Here is a 22,464-nt window from a genome sequence, read left to right as displayed (position 1 = left end):
AAGTCCCAGATGAAGTAAGATATAAAATACAGCTAAAATGTAGTGTCTGCAAGAGCTGCATGAAGGAGCACAAAACAGCAGGGGCAGCAAGAGGCCCCTCTTGGCCAAATCCCCACTCTTTCACTGGGATAGGGGGTCAGCAGTGGGAAAGTGAAGGCAGAGTTTTGCTCAGAGATGTGCAAACGAGAAACAACCCACCCACCATTCTGAGTAACACTGACCGCCCTACCACCCACATCCAGCCCCAGATGGAGACAGAGGGCAATGGTTTGGGGGAAGAAGCTTCTCCCTTCCATCCCCACGCCAGCCCATCTACAGGGTACCCTGCCCCTGCAGCACCCTGCAAGGGTGCACACGCCTCGGTGGCCACCTTACCAGTGATGATAAGGAGAATCCCAATCATGACCTGGAAGAAGAGGGAGATGCTGATGAGCACGATGAGGGTGGCGTAGTACTGGAAGGAGGTCCCCTGCTCCAGCACAGCTTTGAGCTGCGTGACGTTGGCCATGAACAGCGCCACGTCCAGCATGCTCTCTGCCACGCTCTTCTTGGTCGCGTAGTGGTTGATGTTCATCGGCCCGTTGATCCGGAGGTGAGGATTCACGCCCTGGGGAGACAGGAGGAATCACTAAACATTGCATTGCTAAACCAACAGACACACCTGTGTCCAATGGGATGCTGTCTTCTCCCTGGGGTTTATCTAGAAAGCCTGGGAAAGAGTCAAAGTTGCATGTTTTAAAAGTGTTGAGAGAGTTGCCCAGTTTCCCCTCACAGTTGCCTCGTGGTATTAATAGGCACAAGATACTTGCTGTGATCAAGAGCTCAGCAAGGTTAAAAAAAAAAAAACAAACCAGGCATTTTTGTGGAAAACAAGCTTATCCAGAGTTACAATAATGTAGATTATCCAAAAGCTGGGGATTTTGCAAGCAATATTAAATTATCTTCCTTCAGGGCATAGACAAGACTCAAACTTACAGGGGATTAGAGACAGATCTTCTCTTTGGGTTGGGTGTTGTGTTTAATATCATTACCAATGATCTGGATGAGAGGATGGAGTGCACCCTCAGTTTGCAGGCAACACCAAGCTGGGTGGGAGTGCTGACCTGCTGGAGGGTAGAGGGTAGATCCCTCTGTAGAGGGATCTGCAGGGGCTGGACCAAGGGACTGAGGCCAGTTGTGTGAGGTTGAGCAAGATGAAGAGCTGGGTCCTGCACCTGGGTCACAACAACTCAATGAAGCACTACACACTTGGGGAAGAGAGGCTGGAAGGCTGCCTGGCAGAAAAGGACCTGGAGATGCCAGCTGAATATGAGCCGTCAGTGTGCCCAGGTAGCCAAGAAGGCCAATGACATCCTGGCCTGTATCAGAAACAGTGTGGCCAGCAGGACCAGGGAAGGGATCATCCCCCTGTACTGGGCATTGGTGAGGCTGCACCTCAAATCCTGGGTTCAGTTTTTGTCCCTTCACAATCCAAAAAGGACACTGAGGTGCTGGAGCAAGTCCAGAGATGATGGGCAATGGAGCTGGTGAAGGGTCTGCAGAGTAAATCATATGAGGAACAGCTGAGGGAGCTGGGGGTGTTCAGCCTGGAGAAGGGAAGGCTCAGGAGGGACCTTGTTGCTCTCTACACTATCTGAAAGGAGGCTGTAGCCAGGTGGGGGGCAGTCTCTTCTCCCAAATAACAAGCAATACTAACAAGATAAAACGGCCTCAAGCTGCATCAGGAGAGGTTTAGACTGGGTATTAGGAAAAATCTCTCTTCAACAAAAGGCTTGTAAGACACTGGAACAGGCTGCCCAGGGAAATGGTTGAGTCACCATCCCTGGAGGAATTCAAAAGACATGCAGATGTGGCCCTTAGAGACATGGATTAGTGGTGGCCTTGGCAGTATTAGATTAGTGACTGGACTTGATGACCTTAAAGGTCTTTTCCAACATAAGCAATTCTATGATTCTGTGACTGTCAGTGGCTGGGCTTTATACCTCCTCTGAACAACTTTTGCTGGCTTATGTCTTACACAAGATGCTAAAGCAAATTAAATAGTCCATGGCTTTGTTTCTGAAACCAAGGACAGTGTTTCTTCAAAGTGTCAGGCTCTGAAATGCAACAAGAAGAGGGGTGGGATCCATCACACCTAACCTTAATTAATCATTCAGGCGGGTTTTTTTTGGCAGTGGAAGGAAACAGCTGTTTACAAAAGCCAAATCAGCTGGTTGCCCTTGTTATAGATAGGTAATGTGATGGATTGGCTCTTGCAATTAAGGGATGAAAATTGTATATATCTTAAAAGAAGTTTTATTGATATGTAGTTATGTTATCCTTGTTGTTTAGACATCCTCTGTTCTCCCCATGGTCCCCTTCCCCCCTCTGTATTGTTACCACCACACAGCCTTGGTTGTGAAAGACTCGAGAAGGGAGGCAGTGCATGTGTGCCCCTTGCATGGGATGGGAAAAGCTTGTTGTTAGGAGGTGCAGCATGACAACCCCTCACCTCCAATCAAGCTGCAAGAAGGTCTCCACCAATGGATGGTGAAGAGTTTACAGAGAGATTTTGGAAGGGGCTGGGGTTGGCTGATGCGATCCCCAAGGATGTAAAAGGTGGAGCAGCTGTTTTGTAGATGAGCACATGGCAGTTTGGTTCCAGGCTCCCAGCGCTGCAATCATTCCTTATTCAGTCTTCTGCTGTATTTTTGTTAGGGCTTAATAAGCCTTTGAAATCTTAAAAGTGAGTGTCATTTCTCACACCCTCAACTGTTGGAACCCAGGGCACAAGGGATGTTTCTCTGCCTGTTCTGAGAAGTCCTGATCCCCAGGAGAACACTGCTTTTAACCTTTGTCCGTGGAGAAAGCTTCCAAGACTTTGGAATGAATTGGAATCTACGAGTGTGTGAAATAGATAGTAGTATAGTCTATCACAGGGTGAATAACTTAGAGTTTTGGGGTTTTACTATGGAGGTAGATAGAAGACAAGATGGAGGATTTTGGGCATTGTCTGATCTCCTTCTTGTTCTTCATCTACTCCATTTTCTGCAGCGTTGTTGGCACAGAGTGATTGGTTAGAAAGAGCCGCAATGCAGATGTTGTGTGAACAAATAATTAGTTATTGGTAGAAAGGTAGAAATAAAATACATTCTAAGAGTTAATTGGACAAAATAGTTTTAAAAGACCTTGAACCTGTGTGTCTTGTGACTTTTGGTGCCTTTCTCTTTGTATGCTAAGTCTGGTATGTAGATGACATGCTGAACTGTTGATAAGAGAAAAATAAACAACAACCTGAAGTCTCTCAATCCTGGCACACAACTTTTTAGGGGTCTCCCCATCAGGGGATCCTCAGGGAGGCTTCCACACTCAACCTAATTGCAAGGTGTAGGTAATTTGGCTGCTTTTAGCCATTCATTGTTAAGTGAGTTCATCTGTTGCTCTCTTGACCCAAGTTAATAAAAAAAACAACTCAAAAAAAAAAGTGGATGATAGTTTTCCATTCACCCAGAGCATCACAACTGGAAATAAACCACCAGCAAAGGCAACAGTTGCAAGAGATTTAGCTGTATCTGCAAAAAACTGTGCTCCTTTTTCTTAAAAAGAAAGAAAAACAACACTTCCATGTATCAGAGAGGCTTCAGTTCTGAGTAATTGGCTTCCTGTCAGCTGCAGTAAGACCAGCAGCCTTGTCCTCAGCATTGCCTGATGGGTTACCCTTTAAAACCAGGGGTAAGGGCCAGCCTGTGCCTCTTTTGCTCAGGAAAGGGGGAGATATTTCTCTGGGTGCACACTGGAAGTGCCTACATTCAATGGTGAGTTCTGTTTTGCTCCTTTTGTACCAGATAAAGTAGAGAATGTAATCTTTCCTGCAAGCTCTAGGCAGGTCACTGGGGAAGGACCGTGGCTCATGTGCTATGCTGTGACCTTGGGTCTCTTTGGGTAGCCCTGGGTAAGAGTGGCTTGCTTTGATTTGGGAAAGTGGGAACAAAGCCAGTGGTCCTGGGAGAGCAGTGTGTGTGGGGTGTGTCTGATGCTGAAACTGGAGTGAATTTTGGAAGGGGGCTGTGGCCCCAGTCTAGTGGTCACCCTGATGTGACAAAGACATGTATGACTATGTGAGCGGGAAAGGCTGTGTCTGTTTTGAACCATTGGTGAACTGTGATCCCTAACAAGGAGCCAGCTTGGGGTAGGAAAGGGCTTTTGGTTTGGTTGTTTGGTTTTTTTTAATATGATAGCTCAAAGCATTTAGTTCTTACAGTTTCTGACAGTGACATTCCTGTGGTTACGTGGCTCCTTTGCAAGACCTATATTTCTTGCTCTGGAAGGTAGAAGGTGAAAGATACTGGAAGGAAGTAAAAGTAGAAGTCTAAAGAACTGGTAAAAACTCCAAGGCTGTGTGTAGGTGTTTGAGACTTAAATAGTACAGTGTGGTGTCAGGGGCAGAATACAGGCATCTTGAGGAAAGAAGGCCAGCAAAAGGTCATGTTCTGTGAATGCATTTTAAAAACCTGTCTTGAGGGACTGCTCCTCCTTGGATGACTTAAAAAACATGTGATCCTATTGGAACAGAGAGGAACTAATACCAAATTGTGCAGGGTTGGTGATTTGATCCCTCTCATGTGCTGTTTTCCTTATTCCTGAAGAATCACCCCCCCCTCCTTGCAGCATCACAAGGCTGAGCATTGATAGTTTATCTCTGTGTAATGATGAGTTAAGGGTTTGAGAACAAGGGCGCTGTACAAACAGGGCAGAGCTGCTGTTAAATGAGTGACTGGTACCAGGAGGCTGAGACATCTGTTTTTGGCTGCTTATGTGGAGAAAAATAAAGCAAGTCAGGAGCTTTTGTTGAATAAAAGCACATCCTTCTTTTGAGCTACCTTTATGTCCCTTTACTTGGAGTGTGAAATGGGGCAGAGTTGCAACTGAGCTCTGTGTCCCAGATGGTCAGGCAGTGAAAATAGACAGCTTTGACATGAACTTCTCTCACATGGATGAGTGTGACAGCATGCTCCCATCTGGGACATGAAAACACTGGCAGGTGCTTCCCTCCTATGTGGAGCAACTGGAACTGGAAAACCTTCCCAATGGAAAAGGTGTGACTCCAGATTCAAAAGTTCTGTCAGTCCAGGCAGATCCAGAAGGATCTCCAAAAGGATAATGGATGATGGAAGTTGGACACTAAACTTGAGTCTGGGTAGCTGAAGATTTGTGCTGGGCAGCCCCCAAACACCCACCTGGCTACAGCCTCCTCTCAGGCAGTTGTAGAGAGATTTAAGGTCCCTCCAGAGCCTCCTCTTCTCCAGGCTGAACAACCCCAGCTCCCTCAGCCACTCCTCATCAGATCTGTGCTCTAGTCCCTTCACCAGTTTCATGGCCCTTCTCTTGAAACACTCCAGCACGTGGCACATGACTCCTTATGATGCAAGGAAAAGTTACAGAGATCCAGGTTTTTTATGGATTTGGCCCTCAGTGTTCCACCTGAAGAATGGAAGCCTGATGTCTCAAATAAGGAGAGGCTTAAACAAACCAGGAGTCTTCAGAGACCTGGATTTGGATTAATGCTGGAGGAGGGATTTGATTGGGATGCTGGTGCCATAACTGCCTCCCGTGAACCAATGTTTGTGGGGTGTGAATGCATGGCTGTGACACTTTTCTTGAGCTGCCAGAACGTACACAAAGCTTTCCAAAGACCATTTCTGCTTTTGCTTTCTTTAAAGTTCAGTCCTATAAACTCCTACAGCTCAGGAGCTGATTCACAAGCAGCTTGGGTTTCCCTGTAGGAGGATTGCCCAGGCAGCTGTAGGAGGTTATGTGGTATCACTGAGGAGATTCAATTATTCCCTTTTGGCAAACAGAGCCCTAAGTGGAGTCACAGAACATACCTGAAGGCTCACCAAAATGATTTATGCCACCAGGCTAGAGCTGGTGACTTTCTAGTCACTTTGGAAGGATTCCCTTTAGGAAAGTGGAGATCATTGTCTTTTCTTCTCTGTAATGTATCAAAGAGCTGGATCTGGCAGTCAGACACCAAGCCCATCTTGAAAGCAGATTGCAGAGCCAGCACATCTGCTGGAAACAGCACTTTTGTCCCAAGAGGGGGCTCTATCACTATTGCCCACTTACTAAGAATAGGGAAATTAGGACCTGAACAATTCCATCCCAATCATACAGCAGTGCTGGATGAACTGGTGTTGGAGCTACTTTCCTGTGTCCTTGGAAGTTTTATCTTTCCCTATGAGGCAGCCTCTCTCCCTGCAAGGGCTCTGCTGGTTCAGTCTGACCCCAGGCAAATCCCCTTTCCATTTTCACTTGTGTAAACGTGGCACAGCAATACAGATCCCTTCAGGGACTGAGTGAGGCACCCATCTATGTTTTCTAAGTCAAAGGCTTAATTCTTATTCAAAAGTGTGTGCACACACACAGATATTTAACTCCCACTTCTATTTTTATTTTTAATTTTTGTAGGAATTCTTATGGAAAGAAGGATCAATATCACTGCAAAAAAAAAAAAAAAAAAAAAAAAAAAGGATTTTTTAAAAATTTCTTTTTCAACTTTTCCTCTGGTTTTGCTGTAGGGAGCTCTCAGGTCTCCAGGCCTGTGAAATCAGACTCTAGTACCAGAAGGTATGCTGAGCTCCACTGCTCACTGAAACTACCTGAAAAATTTCCACTAAAATTAGTTTTCAAGAGTAATTCTTTGGGGTTTTCATCCATTTATTTTTACAAGAAATAGCTACTCTCTTCTGTAAACTTTTGGAGGAGCTTCATCTAAATATTTCTTTCAAAGCTGGCAGATTTTGGGTCAAGGGGAGCACAAACCTTTTCTAAATTTTCTTGGACAATTTCTACAAAATCTACAGTTTACTTGTCACATTTTTCAGATTAGGAGGAAAAGGAATTAGAGAGCAGATCTAATTGCAAATCTCTGTGTACTCTGTGGGTTTTGTGACCCTATCCCCAGGGGAGAACAGCCTGAAAGAGGCAGTGGAACAGCATGAGGCTCCCCAGCATAAGAATGATAATCTTTATGGAAGCACTCTGTCAGAGGGTGATATCTGAGTAGGAACTGCATTATTGGCCATTCCTTCCAAGGGAAATGCTGGAGAATGCCAAAGAAAACAGACACAAATGTAGGCCACGCTCTCAGAGGGGTGAGCACAGAGACGGCCACCATGGGGATCTTGGCCATGAATAGCCAGCCACACACAGCATCAGGCACCAGGAAAAACTCAGGGAATGTTTCCCCAGCATTGGCCAGTCAGCACCTTCAGAAATACTTTGTAAGCATTGGCTGGTGGAGGTGAAAGCACACTGACAGTCACCATCATCTTGCAGAGCAGGAGAGGAGCACAGTCCCCTTTCTGTGAGAAGAAATGGGGATTAAAGCCTGGCCCTCAATCAATGCTTCTGCTTCTAAGGGCACAGTTATTGGCTACTCTCTTTCCCAAGGGAAGCTCATTCCCTGCAGCTTCTGACCAGTTCACCTGGGATGAAGGGAGCAGATTTTAACATTTTTAGCCTACATGCCCAGGCACAGAGAGCAGCAGCAGTGGGAAGAGTGGTGATGGCCAGATGCCTGCTCCCCTGATGGGTTGGGATTCCCTTGCAGAGTTTTGTGTGGCAGCTCATGGGTGAGGAAGCAGGTCTGTGCACGGCCACACGTGTGCAAGAGAAGAGACACCCAAGGAGTATTTGGGTCTGTACTAACTACATTGTGAACTTGGTGAGGCAAAGGCTGTTTTTCTCCAGTTTGGCACAACAGCAAGTATCCTGGCTGCTTTCCATAAACAGAAGTAATAGGAAACCTCATCGTGGATACTGCAGGCAGAAGGAAAACTGAGTGTTCAGGGCCAGTCCCCCCTCCTCAGCCCCTGTGGAGGCTCTTGGCTAGTCCAGTTGTGCTTAGGGATTTTCTCCTTTTAATGTAGCTATCAGTTCTGCTCACCAGGGGTCCTGTTTAGAGCCAAGTGTTGTGTTGCCTTCAGTTCATATTGCATAAATCACAGAAAATAAATCAGAGGTGCTTTCCTAGTATCTGTCCTCATGTATCAGTCTGGTCCTGATGGAGATCTATCTCTGAGGTGTCCTTACACTTCTGTAACAGGTCACTGCTGAATTTAACAGAGAACCCCTTGACACTAACTGTTCTCCAGCCAAAAAGTGACTTCCAGGAGCTGGGAGCCAGTGGCCCTTCAGAAGTGAAAGCCTAGGCAAGTGGCAGGCACAGATTCCATGGACTTGGCAAGCACTGTTTGTGTTCTGTGGTCTACCAAACTTGGTCTTTCCATTTGCTTTGTCTGCCTCCTGTGTTTCATCTCATACCTGCAACTAAACCTGCTGAGGTCTCTTGGGCAGAGATGTCACACAGGGCAGCATTTAGGCCCCTCGTCCTTGAGCCAGGGCGTGCCAAAGGAGGGCACCTCTGTCGCTCAGGGATGAAGGCGCCGCTGGGTGAGGCTGCCAGCAGAGCCTGTCCAATTTCCCCAGCTGAAAGGGTGACTACAGCGCTCTCTACTCTCCCTGCAGCTCCTGGAATGAGGCAGCCAGGGCAGGACGCTGACAGCAAAACCCAGCCCCGCGTGGAGCTGCAGGGTCGGGAGTGAGAGGGGCAGCCGGGCATCCCTGGACGTGGCTGGCAGGGGAGGGGAGCGGGGTGAGTTTCGGGACAGCGGAGCCCCGGAGGGCCGGGCGCTCTCCGTGCCCTTGCCCTGCGGCTGACAGGGCACGGACAGGACAGGGCACGGACACGGCACTGAGAGGGCACGGACACAGCGCTGACAGGGCACTGACAGGGCACGGACATGACACTGACCGGGCACTGACAGGGCACGGACATGACACTGACCGGGCACGGACCGGGCACGGACCCAGCACTGACAGGGCACGGACACAGCACGGACACGGCACTGACAGGGTACGGACACAGAGCTGACAGGGCACGGACAGGGCACGGACATAGCGCTGACAGGGCACGGACAGGGCACGGACAGGGCACGGACATGACACTGACCGGGCACGGACCGGGCACGGACCCAGCACTGACAGGGCACGGACATGACACTGACCGGGCACGGACCGGGCACGGACCCAGCACTGACAGGGCACGGACACAGCACGGACACGGCACTGACAGGGTACGGACACAGAGCTGACAGGGCACGGACAGGGCACGGACATAGCGCTGACAGGGCACGGACAGGGCACGGACAGGGCACGGACACGGCGCTCGGCTCCGCTCCTCGCCCGGCTGCGGCACTCGCAGCCTGCAGAGACCTGCCTGCCGCTCTGCTCTTCAGCTCTGCCTTTCCGCGCTTCTCCTCAGCTCTCATTCACCCCGCAGACCCTCTCTGCCCGTCTGCATTTTCAGTTCAGCTCCTCCTCTTTTCCTTCATTCTCTCCTTTTCCACTCCTTTCTCGCCCCGTGCCTTTTATCTTATCTATCTTTCACGCTTTTTTTCCTGCTATCGAGCTTTTCAGCTTTGTGCACCTCCTTCCTGGGTTGCTGTCTCTTGCTCTCCCCACTCCTCTCCCTCTTTGGCACTCTGTGCTGCTGTCTGGCAAGTTTCTTGAATCTGTTCACTCTGACGCCACTCGAGGCTTCCTATGCTACAGGGCAACATAAATTATGTATCACTCAAATAGCTGTCTTACCAAATCTATATTAAACTCCCTTGTTAAGTATATTTATGATACTGAATTGAAGGGATCCAGGAATCGATTGGCAGGCTGCAGGGCTGAGCTGGAATACAAGATAATTTTTCTTTTCCAGTAGGTGGGATGAGGACAAGGCAGGAAGGGTGGTGGCAGTGCTGGAGGAGCCTTCATCCATGGATTAGGAGCAGTTTGTGAGTTTGGGGCTCAAGAATTGAGCCAATTGCTTGGCACCAGCAATCACAATGTGCTGATGCATGATCTCTGTTGAACAGAAGCAATTGGGTGTGTATGTGTATGGGGGGGACAGCTCTTTGAATATATGGAATTGGGAGTGCACTCAAAAGGATTAGTGGGAACAATTATTTCCAAAGTCAGGATATAGAAGCTGGAGCCTATTCAAGTCACTAGTGTTTTATCCCAGTGTTTTTTGGAGAGGAAAAAAAAAACAAAAGGGGGCAGGGGAAGACTAAAAACAGCTTTAGAAGAAAAAATTCAAAGTAGGTTACCAGAGAAAATGAGTTTATAAAAAATGGAAGAGCAGCTGGGAGGCACAACAGTAACTACTGCATTGTGCTTACAAAGCTAAACACGTTAAGATGAATAAATCCCTAAGCTGGATAGCTTATGGCCCAAAATATTAAGAAAAGCTGGGTCTGATTGCAGACTGCTGCCAGATCCAAGGAGCAAATGTGTTCATATAAATCATTTTAATTCAAAACATTCATAAAGCAAGGTCCTAAAACTGATCTCCTTCCAAGTCTAAGCGTGTTTGTATCCAATGTTGAGGGGTCAGGTTGATTTCTAAAACGGAGAGAACATAGTAACAGCTGTACTGGATCAGACCAGAGGTCCAGTTCCCCTCTGACTGTGGTTTGTAGCAGATGTTTGAGGAGCAGAGGAGAAAAATTTTCGAATGGGACAAGCATATAGCAATGGTACCTTGTGACCTGTAACTCTGTATTTAGAACTGCTCCAGCCCTGGCCTGATGTTGTTTTTTCATGTGAGGTAGCCCAAGGTTAATTAGTCATTTGCCAGGTGGCTCAGGGCATCCTACTTGCTCTCCCCGGATTTTAGTTTTCCCTATCTGCGAATTAACACGAATCCTCATATGGGTGATGTGTAGGGTGAGAGAGGTGGGCAAGATCTCCTGTAGAAGCACAATATGTTCCTGTGTTGTGAACATAATCCACCTGGACTGATTTTGTCATGCAGGGAAGCCCCTGAAGCTGATGGAATCAGGTAGGTGATTTTCTCATTCCCAAGACAGCTCTTGAACAAGTAAGTGGTAGCTCTGAAAGGGTCTGCCAGTCTGGTGGGAAAGCTTTACAGGGTCAGAGTTACAAAGCAATGGAAATCACTCAGTAAAAAATGCCTTAGAGGCCTCGAGGTGTTCCCTTCTAAGCAGCTGAGGTTGAGCTTTTGTCCCTGTGAGCCTGTGAGCAGGTTAAGTGGTCAGTACCATGGCTCTTTGCTCCTCTCAGCTCTCAGGAAGAATTGCCACTGTAGTTCAGGTCAAGAAGGAGCTGCCACAGTTGCAGAGGCAGGGGATGTGTCCCACAAGGAGGGGATGCTTCTATTTTCAGAATCAAGTGGCATCCAGACTCCTCATCACGCCATGGGTGTCCTGTTATGACAGGCAGAACACTTGCTTAAGAGCACACAGGCAGCCTGCAACAGAAGTAACCCAGAATCTGATCCAATTTTTCTGACAGATGCAGCATTACCTCCCTTCCTTCAGACTGCAGCTTCCTGAGACCTTGCTCACTGTTGGAACTGAAAAAACCCCCACTCTGCCTCTTCCTTTCCATTTTTCCTCTTTCATTGGTACATTCTGTGTCTTTTGGGGGCATTGTTTTGGGGGTGATTGTGCACAGGAAATGTTCAGGTTTGTCTGCAGTCTTGCTGCTCTTAGCTGAAGTTACATGAGTCTGAACCAACAGGAAAATCTAGATGAGGTTTTGTGCCAGAACCTGTATTTTTGGCCATATGAGACAGAAACATGAAGCAGACAAAACCTTGAGATGGAATTGCCTCACATCAAAAGGCACACACAAAAAAAAAAAGAAAAAGGCTTCTAGTTTGTAAAACTGATGTGAGAATAGACTATTAAGCTTTTAAAAAAGTGTGTGGGGGGATTATTTAATTAGATAAATGGTTGGATGAGGCATAGTAACTGTTAACTGGCTGACCAAGGGAGCCTTTCTTATGTTCAGAGCAAAAGAAAAATGCAACACAACATACACTCAAACCCTTGGATACAGAAGGAAAATCTGAAATGAGTGGATCCAGTGCTGTGTTGCTTTATAAGGGTTTAATAATTTGAAGGCTGGGCCAAGGCCCTGCCTTAGGATACAGTACAGTAAAGCTCATGGGGGAGGTTTAAGGTGGTTATAGAATGGAAGGTTTTCCCTGGTAACTAAAAATATTAAGTTTGGCTTCCCATTGTCTTCCTGGAGTTCTTTCAAGGGTGGGGTCATTCTGTTGTTTGGGTTTATAGCTTGCTATATTGACAGGATTCATAGGATGAGGTTGTTTATGCTTTTTCTTCTCATCCTCCAGTCCAGCTTGATGGTGCTGTAAGAGTTAGGCATGCTAAATTCAGGGCAGTGATTTAATGGGTTATAAAAATGTTCATTGGTGTATCAGTACTTTAAACATAAATTGTGAGTTACTGTTGGGCAGAGATCAGAAGTGAAACAGCTGGTGGGCAGTGATATCTCCCACTTTGGAAAAATGGTACTGGGACTTCCCTGTTTGACTTCCACTGAGTTCAGTGGAAGTTAAACAATTAAAACATTTATCTTTGTCCATCTCAGCCTAAGTTCACAATGGTAAATTAAATTATACTCAAAAAGTGTGGCCCTGAAAGCATCATCATGAAGATATTTTGTTATCCTGTGCCTCTGCTAATACACTAACAATTTTTTTTTTTCCAGTGGATTATGAATTTGGCTATAACTATGACTAAAAAGGGTTATATGCCTTCTAGACAGGCATTCTAGGTTAGGAGGTATTGCAAAAGTGCATTGAATAATTTGGAAACTTCTCTGAGCAGCTGCACAGCAGGGATTGAAGTCTAAGGGCAAAGAGTTCAGAAACCATAATTCTTTGGTCTTCAAAGATACTAATGTAACTCATTTAAGATAGTGCTGGAAGGATCCATACAGTAAAAGAAATGCAGCAACCGTAGAGCTCTCTCTCATTTTCCTCCTATTAAATCTTAATTTTGTTTTAATTTTATGCTTTTGTATTGCATTTTAAATAATACACAAGACCCAGGACTAAGCAGTGGCTGGAAGGTAACAGTGAATATTGTTTACAACAAAGCTTGGGAGGGGAACTGTAAAAAGAGCTACCTCAGAAGTTTGCATGAGAGCTGCTTCGGAAGCCATACATGTAAAACTGGCCCTTATTAAATGTGATATATTTTTAAATGGTTGCTGTAGCCCTATATTGTGTTCTTTTGTCTATTGGATACAAACCACGTGGCACACATTCTTCCCATAAAATTTCTCCTCAGTTAAAACTGTCTCTCCTGCTTTAACCCTGCATATCCTGAATGCCAGTTTTAGCCCCCTGAAGTCTTCAGTTTTTCTTTCCTGCACTGCAGGAAGGACAGTGCAGTAGGGCTTGGAGATGTTTTATGTTTTGGGCTCAGATTCTCCTACAGCTGATGCTGTGGCTGTTCAGTTTTATGTAAAAGGAATACTAAAGATCAGATTAAAGAGTGGTATAGAAATAAAATTGGCCTTAACCTAAATTCTGTGCAACCTCACTTGCTTGTAGCACACAGAATGCAAGCAGACATAACCTTCATTCTCATATTTAAGTTTTTAAAGCAATGATTTAGAGCAATTGTGCTGTGAAAGAAATGTTTTTGTACAGCCTTAAATGGTGAAGGTCTGCTTGTCCCAGATCTGGCAGGAAAAGGAACCTACACCATCACTTTCTACCCAGGTCACAGACAAAAAGGCTTAGGGTACCACATCTCAAGATTAGATAGTTTAAGTGAGCCAGGAAATGGGGTTTGATGCTTCCAAAAGTGTGGAGGTCTTTTTAGATTTTGAATAGAAATTAGTTAGTAAGCATTCATGGGCTACTAAGAAAGCTCAGGTGGCTGAAGTCTGCAAGCAGCAGATGTGTGGGGAGGAAGATGGAATGTCTGGCTCCTGGTTCTTGCCTGGCCAGTGGAGCCAGGGTGTCCTGGATGAGTTTGTCCCTGATCACAGCAGCAGGACATCAAACCTTGTTGCTGTTACTCATCCAGCATTCCAGACTCATGGAAGCAAAAACTGATTTTTAAATCTCCCACTTCAAAATTAACAGTGATCTCCCTTAACCATTAAGCTAAATGTTGATCCTTTTAATGAGCCTAACAGGGCTGGAACTTCTGGTACAACCAGAGGGAACTTCTCAGCCACAATCCCTTGCTCAGGCAGCTGTTCCAGGCAACAGCAGAGGAAAATACTGCTCTCTGAAAAATGAGGCTGTCTGAGACCTCACCAGTCACTTGGAAGGAGGTGGATGGAAATAAACTCCAAGCTTCATTATGCTGATATTTGTAAAGTGTCACAGGAAGTGCTTTGCATCGGGGAAGCCAAAGCAGCATTTAAGCAAATGGCAATGGAATGGCCTTCTGCCTGCAGTTACTTTGAGGCAGGGACATGTTTGATGTGTGCCTGACTCCATGGCCAGCTGTGCTCCTGCTGAAAGCTGTGGGGAAGAAAGATCCACTGGAGCTGGAATAGAGTGGGCAGCCCTGGGGTGTGTCTGTCTGTCCAAGGGTGCTGATTAATAACTCCTACTGGCTTTGGATTTGGCACGCTTTCAGTATTTGTGTGGACTTGAGGCAATCTTCTCTAGAGTAGTTAATTAATTGAGATTAATTTAATTAGACTGTAAAAATAAATTAAGAGAATCAGTTCAGCTGAAGCCGTGGCTAGGTTGCTTTTGACAACCAAAACAATGCCTTTGAATCAGTTTCCTTGAATTAATCTCAAACAAGGAGTTTCCCTGTTCAATATCCTTGCTGATAACAGAATTGTCTTCAGGAGGGAGAATGTTACACCAGTACATTGGAGGGGAACAAAATCCCCCCCACCCACCCAAACCAAAACCCCATGCACACACGCCCTGAGATAAGATAAATCCAGAGCTACACTTGGTTATTGGACACACCTGCTCATTGTGAGATTAGTAAGTGATGTCTGAGATTGTAGCAGCAGCTATGGATGGCCAAACAGGATGAAATTGTCACTGCTGACAAGGCAAGAGAGCTCAGATGGACATCCAGATCTGTCACAGGGGTCACATCACTCAGATGTGTCACATCTTAATGTGGAAAGTGAGATGAAACATTCAAACTGTGGCCAGGAAAGAATTCAGGAATGGTCATTGTCTCTAGCTGTGCTGTCAGCTCCACTCCAGCTGCTGATATGGCACCTGCACTTTTGAATTTGTGTTCTCTTATCGCTGACGCACTGCAGGGTTTGGCAGGTGATTCATGTAGCCTGATTCACCATTCATCCTGGGTGAAGTTTGCAGAAAAAGCTATTATCTTTGGTGTCACGTACATGTGTAAAAAACACAGCCCATGATCAGATTCTTTCTTAGCAGAATTTTGCCTCGTTGTGGCCTACAGATTTCTGCCTGGGAAGTTGGAATGGAGATTTTGTTCTGGCAATTTTTGCACCATCCTGTCCCTTCTCTCCATGTGGTTTATACACCTTATGGATTAACTAAAAAATCATTTAGTGACCCCTTGCTCTCTACTGCTTCCAGTACAACTTGGTATATAGCAAGACATCAGTTATAAAAAATACCTTAAAAACCTGATAATTTTTTTTTTGGGGGGGGGGAGGGTGGAGGAGAAGTATATCCAGGGCAGAAAATCCCAACAGTTTCTCCCCTTTCAAACAGTTTTTTTGATGAAAGAACCATGCAGTGCCAGCACAGTTGATGGCTTTGAAATGCCAACAAGGGCTGTCCTGGAACATCCTCTGTACTTAGACACCTGAATAAGAGCCACAGACCTCTCTGAAGAGACAGGAAGGCCCATGTGTCAAAAGCTCTATTTCTGGAGCTGACATCCTTCATGCCAGGAGATTGTCACAGAATTGGCGCCACTGTCCTGCTCTAACCTTTGAGCTGCTGCAGGATTTATCCATCAGGGCTCAGAGCCCAGCCAGACTCCACTGGCATTAATGGGACATGTAATTGATTTTGTGGTGGAGTAAAAAGATCCATCCCCACAGCCTTGTGAGTAGAAAAGGTCTGATCCCTTAACAAGGAAGGAATCTGATGCCTACAGTCCTGGAGCACCTCGGAGTGACCAGCCACTTTCCCGAGGCCAGTTTACACTGCCATTGTGCATGTTTACCTCCACAGTACAAACAAAAAAAGAGGTGTATTTATTGACGGGTAAACAGGTCCATGTCTCTGCCCAGAAACCAGTTTGGTTAGTCAGCTGGGTGTTGACAGGAGAGGGAAGGAAATCATTATGAGAGACTGCATAGTAGGCACGATAATGAGCCATGTGGTTGGTACCAAACAATAGAGGCTTGTGTGGAGCCCAGGGAATGCAGAGATAATTTTACCTCTCCAAACAGGAGGGCATCAAGCTGTGCTTCTCTGCCTGGGAAGTAGGTCAAGAGGAAGTGCACTTTCAATTCATATTCATCTCATAATTATTTCACGTACTCAAGAACAGTATTTCTGTCAAGGGGAGGCTGCCTCTGTGGCCAGTCTCGTGGAAGAGCAGTCCTCCCCTCAGAACAGCAGCATGCATATTTGAAGCTTTCAGCAGCAGCATCCATCAGCACTGCCTTCCACATGAGCTCTCCCTGCACTTGTGCTGTCAGCCCTGACCTTGCCAAGCTTCGTGGTCACTCCTGGCATCCCCACCAGTGGGTCCAGAGTGCCTGATCCCAGCACTACTTACACTTGCCAGTGGAACTTGGTGGAGGTGTTAAAGTGAGCAGTCACCCTGGAGGTCATCAGGTCCAACCCTCTGCTCAAAACTTGGCCAAGTGTGGAGATACCTGAAGTTCCTCAGGGTCATATCACTGAAGTGTTAAATGGGTGGAGTCTCCAAAACCTCTCTGAGCGACCTACTGCAATGTTTGACCACCATCAGAGATTATTTTTTTCCTTAGGGATCTCAAAGGTGTGTTTTAGAGATGGATGTCAAAGGTTAAGTGAGGATAAATCTAGATTAGACTGGGCAGAGAACAAGTGTTCTACAGTCAGCCACAGTACCTGCTCTTGTTTTTTGGGTTTATAAGAAGCAATACATATACCTTGCATAGATATATCTGCATCTCTCTATCTCTAGATTTATATTTCTGAAGTAGAAGACAATCTTTACCAGAAAAAAAGTCAAATAGTTATGCTCAAAGTAAATTATGACATTGTGATGACTCTAATTTAGCATTCAGCTGTAGAGAAGTGTAAACATGAGACTGAATACAGCCACTCTAATTTGACAAATCTTCTGTTGTTTGCTGAAAAACAATAGACATAGGATGGAAGATTCTACTGTAAAAAAGCACTTTTCTTTCAAGCTGCAGTGTATCATCTCCACATATGCCAGTTACTAAGGTTTCCTTGGAAAAGTGACCTAATTTTTAAAAAAGAATTGCCAGTAGCACAGAAAACCAAATCTGCTGCACCAAATTGTATATGTTCCAGACCTCTTTCTGTAGTAAAATATTTAGTAGCTAGTTGTAGTCTCTGCCCCAGTTAAACCTTTTTTTTTTCTTTTCATAAAACTTTCTTGGTTTCACCATAACTGAGAAATAGTCGCAGTATCATTTCACTGTCATGTTTCCAAGATAACTAAATTGAACTCCAGTGGAGATAGGACTATGTGGGTGTTATTTTCATCTGGAAAGAGATTTGAAACTTTAAAATCAGCTAAGAAATGAGGCTAGGGTTGATGGAAAACAATAAACTTTTTTTATTCCTGCACTGGAATTACTTCTCCTGTTGCATTATACATGAAACACAAAACTCAGCTCTTGCATCAGTTATGTGGCTTGAGGTAACAGTAGCACGCCTGGGATGAAGAAGCCTTGTCCTGAGGTTTACAATTGTCATTTTCCTCCTGACAGATCCATGTTTGCTGCATATCCCAAACCCTTAATTCCTTCTGCTGTGGTTTTAATTTTTCGTGGCTACTAGCCATTTTTACCTGGTTTGTGCACTATTTTATTTCCCCACAAATAGAAGCATTAAAATCAAGTAAATAGCTATAATGCTGGAGCAAGGTTTCTGTAATGTTTATTAGGTAGACTTCCCAAAAGTTCTCTTCCTTTCTTCCTCTTCCCTCATGCTATTGCAGACAACTTAATTTAAGGAGGAATAAAAGGGGGAAAAAAACTAACCAAACAAAAAATCCCCACCACCCAGAAAACAAAACCAGAGAAGCTCTTTAGGAGTTCTGCTTATACATATTGGGATGCTTCTTTTGTTATGTGTTATCATACTTGCCTCAAACAAAAACAAAAAAAAAAACCCAACCAAACAAATTCAATAACCAAACAAAAAACCAAACAAAAAACCCCAAAAACAAACAAACAAACAAACAAACAAACTCCAAAAAATCTACCAAGAAATAGCTTTATATTCCCACCATATTTTTGCTTAATCAGTGCTCAGTTGTAATCAGGATTCTTAATTTCATAATCATTAGCACTTTCAGTTCTGGTAAACTGCATCATCACGTCCACTTGTCCTTTGCTTCCTCATAAATCTCAAACACAGCGTGTAACAGGAAGGAGGAGCATCAATGAGGCAACTCCATTCATCTGTTCTCAGTTTTTTAGGGGACACTACACTTTTTCCATCTTTCACCAAGGTACTCCTAAAAAATCTGGGAAGCTAATTTTATTCCTTAGTGTTTTCCCTCAGGACTCCCAAGTACAAAACAGCTGGACCTACAGCACATTTAGTTATCACTGCTGTTAATAAAGCACAAGCTTCTGAAGAATTGAATAGGAATGAGTAAGTAAGTACTTGGTATTTTAGTGCTTATTAAAACTTAGAGACTTTTTCATCTCATTTTCCCAGTAGCCTATCTTTTCTTTGGTAATAATACCTAAGACATAGTTCCAATAATTTTCAAACTGAGTAGGGCTGGTTAATTCCTAGAAAAGAGACTGCCTGTGCAAGCTTAGTAATTCCTGGTAATGACTCTGTAATTAGACTAAATGAGAACAGGACCTGAACCCTAGTCCAGCATATTCTGAAGAGACATTGAAAATAATCTCATTTTTCATGTTAGGATGTTAAATGAAGAAGTTTCCATCTTCTACCTTGTCTAAGGAAATGCACAAGATTTTCTTTCTAGTCTGTTTTCTGTATCTCTGCCTAGTCTTACATGTGATGCTCCCCATGGCCTATTTTGCAGAGCAACCAAGAAAATGATGAATGGATGTGTTTGGGAAGAGAAGCTTGGACAGAAGTTGCAAGATCTAGACAGGAAAATGTGAATGAAAACTGGAAATGATTCTAGGAGATTTTACTAGATGACTAAAAACCGCAATTTCATAATCGTGAACAAGGACATCTTTGGTTAGTGGCACCTCCTTTTTAAGTGAGGAAGCAGAGGCAGCTATTAAAAATATATCAGATAAATGGGGAAGAGGAGAAGAAAGAGGAAGGAGGCAGCAATTATGTAAATTAGAGCCTGTGGAAATATAAAGAAGGGAAAGACTTGAAAGGGAGCAAAAGAAACTTCTACCTTGCAGCCTAAGGACAGTAAGGCATTTTAAAGGGTAACAACAATAAAATAATTTCTAAGTATGGCTCACTTGCTTCACAGAAGATGGTGAGGGTCTTAATAATTCAGGAACAGCAGAAATATTCAGTAGTTCTCTTTTGTGTTTAAAGAGAATTGGGATGATGTAATCAAGCATCACAGGACTGCAGAAACACTTTCCAGCCCTCACAAATAGCCATGAAAGATGAAAACCAGCAGCCATAAAGAATAAAAAAAATAAACCCCAGCATGCCTAAACAGCACCAGATAAGCAAAAGAGCTGTGTGAGGTGCACTGCTTTCTCTTGCTATCTTTGAGTAAGTCTTTGAGCAATAAGCAAACTTTTGGGTCTAGAGGAGAGTTACCACAGAGAGAGGCAAAACAAGATGACCTCAGTGACCCTGGTTCAGCTTCTTAGATGCCAGGGGGCAAAACATGAGAAAGTTTGATATGGAATTCAACTAGCAGAGCAGGAAAGGGAATAGGCAATATTGTGCCCAGTGTAAAGTGAGGTTTGGCTTTTTGCGCATTGTATTTTTGTTGCAGAGAATATGATTTGAAAATTTTGATTGTGTTAAATGATACCCTGTCAGATTTATTGCCCTTTGCAGCCTTTAATGAGCCCCAGTGATGTGCTCTGTTGGCCAGAATTAGTTGGTGCTATAGCTGGCTTTGTCACAGATGTTGAGTGCTGGAGCTGGAACCATCCAAACGTGTTGACTGCTGCTGAGGCAGTTCAGTATTTTTATCTGTGTCATTTTTAAGCCCAAAGCCAGCTTGAAATAAGTGTTATAAAAGACCCTTGCAGGCCTGGAGAATAGAATATGGGAGAGGCAGCCTGTGACAGAGGGCCATGAGGCTCCAAATATGGCTAAGGGGGCGAGTGAAACTAATGCTATTTAACAGAAATCTCTTCATATTTATTTGTGGAGATAGGGAGGGCAAGAGGGGATCATTTGGCTTTGTGTGCCACAAAGTGAAACCAGCCTCACTTGAGCCAGCATGAACAAGTAACTTGATTCTAATCAACATGGCCATATGCCAGGTAATTTTGTCAGGCCAGTGTGCATTGATAAGGCATGAAATAATAAGGGTTACTCTAACAATTTTTCATATCTTGTCTTTCTAATGATTTCTAGGTACAATACAAGTGAAATACAGCTTATAAGCATTAAGAACCATCCAACTGGAAGGGAGTTTCGAAAATGGATTTAAAGTTCCTAATGGAAACAGCACTGAACATGAGCTGGCTGTGGGACATGGAAGTTCTACAGTGATGACAGGAGCAGAGCTGTGTTCGTTGGATTAATTTGTTTAGTATCACAATGGCATGAGAAACTCAGCTCATGTCACAGCTGAGAAACCTATCAAATCTGGAAGAGTGCACAGAAAAAAAACCCCATATAAATTATGAAGATGCTAGAAAATGTCTTGCAATGGAAAACTGAACGAGATGCAGCTGTCCTGCTTAAAAGAAATATTAATTCAGATTTAATTAGTATTAGGTACTAAACCAACTTTTAAATATTGCTGGAGAATGCATACAAACCTCCCTCTAACAGGAAGCTGAATTACGGTTAAGTTTAAATTGAAAATGGAGATAACTTGACAAGAGAGTGGGTAAATTCTCCCATCTCTTGAAATCTTTAAATCAAGATGCATCACCTTCTTATGCTCCAGTCAAATACCAGTTACTGGATTTGGTACAGAAGCAGCCAAGCGGTGCAGCATCAGCCTTACTCAGAAGGCAACACTGAATAATTCAGTGATCCCCAAGGATCACTGAGTATCAGTTTCTCTTCCTAAACTTTTGAAATGTATTGCTGCACACTGGTAAACTTGAGTCAGCTTTGCTGCTGATGTAGCAGCAATTCTACTAATCTATTTCACTGCATGTGAAGTTAGATTTAGTCAATTCTTCAGTTTAATCAAGTAATCGTTTGTCCTCTTTGTTTAAACAGAACTGTGGAATCAGGATATTGATGGCAGAAAGTGTAAATTTAAGAAATTCCAAAATCAAGGGTGTTTATAAGGACCTTGTCATGTGATGACGACAAAGTGCATTTCTCTTAATACTGGATATTTTTTTTTTTTTAGAGAAGCTGTATTTTCCCTACAGTGACTTCTCTGATTTCGTGTATCTTCCTGCCAGAGAACATTCTAAAATCTCTGCTATATATCTGTATCTTTTATTAGTTTCCTCTCCATAAATAATCTAGCACAGCTTTAAAAGGCAATAAATTGTAGAGTTAAATAGACAGTAAAGGCAGGGCATCATTCCTATCTGGTTGTGTCCTGACATCAAAAGTTTCTTTTGTTGAATGGATTCACCTGGCTACAATGAAATCCCACAGATGAAAATGGTGGATGAGCGGGATTATGCAAAACTTCATTTAGGTTTATGTCCCTTGAAAAGGCTGTGGAACTGTACTCACAGTTGCATGACAAGCTGGGTGGGTCCAACCACCTGAAGGATCTGCTGGATTTGCCTTCTCCTGTCATGGTTAATTCAACAGCACACATCTGTGCTGCAGCTAAGCTTGCCCTGCCAAACTGTGGATCTGCATCTACAGAGATACCTGCAGAGCTGGGAGCAACACAAAAACACAGTGGCAGAGGCAGGGTCACGATCTGAGTCAAATCCTGAGCTTAAACAATCCTCTGCTCCACTCTTCTGCATTGCAGCCAGGTGAGGCAGTGCACCAATGCTCCTGTGAGAGCCCACCTGGAGCACTGCACTCAGGCCCCCAGCACAAGGGAGGTGTTGACCTGTAGGAACAAGTCCAGAGGAGGCCACTGAGTTGACCACAGGGCTGGAGCTCCTCTCCTATGCAAACAGTTGAGAGAGTTGGGGTTGTTCAGCCTGGAGAGGGGGCTGGGAAACCTTGGGGCACTTTCAAGCACCTGAAAGGGGCCTATGAGAGAGTGGGAGAAGGACATTTTCCAAGGGCATGCAGGGATAGGACAAGGGAGAAGGGCTTTAAGTTGAAGGAGGGCAGGTTTGCAGTAGATATTAGCAAGAAATTCTTTACTATAGGGGCGGTGAGGCACTGGAACAGGTTGCCCA

General features: G+C 44.5%; 1 protein-coding gene across 2 annotated transcripts in view; it reads right to left on the bottom strand.

Annotated features, from left to right (window-relative positions):
- The window catches only part of NINJ2 (ninjurin 2), a 46,909-nt gene that overhangs the window by 3,013 nt on the left and 21,432 nt on the right, over positions 1-22,464 (bottom strand). For both annotated transcript variants that reach the window (XM_053977921.1, XM_053977920.1), the window contains exon 2: positions 376-607. In XM_053977921.1, coding sequence (XP_053833896.1) covers positions 376-607 — 232 coding nt within the window. The remainder of the gene's footprint in view (positions 1-375; positions 608-22,464) is intronic.

This window comes from Vidua macroura, chromosome 5 (assembly GCF_024509145.1).
Source record: "Vidua macroura isolate BioBank_ID:100142 chromosome 5, ASM2450914v1, whole genome shotgun sequence".
NCBI classification, from domain to species: domain Eukaryota; kingdom Metazoa; phylum Chordata; class Aves; order Passeriformes; family Viduidae; genus Vidua; species Vidua macroura.
This window is presented reverse-complemented; position numbering and strand designations above follow the sequence as displayed.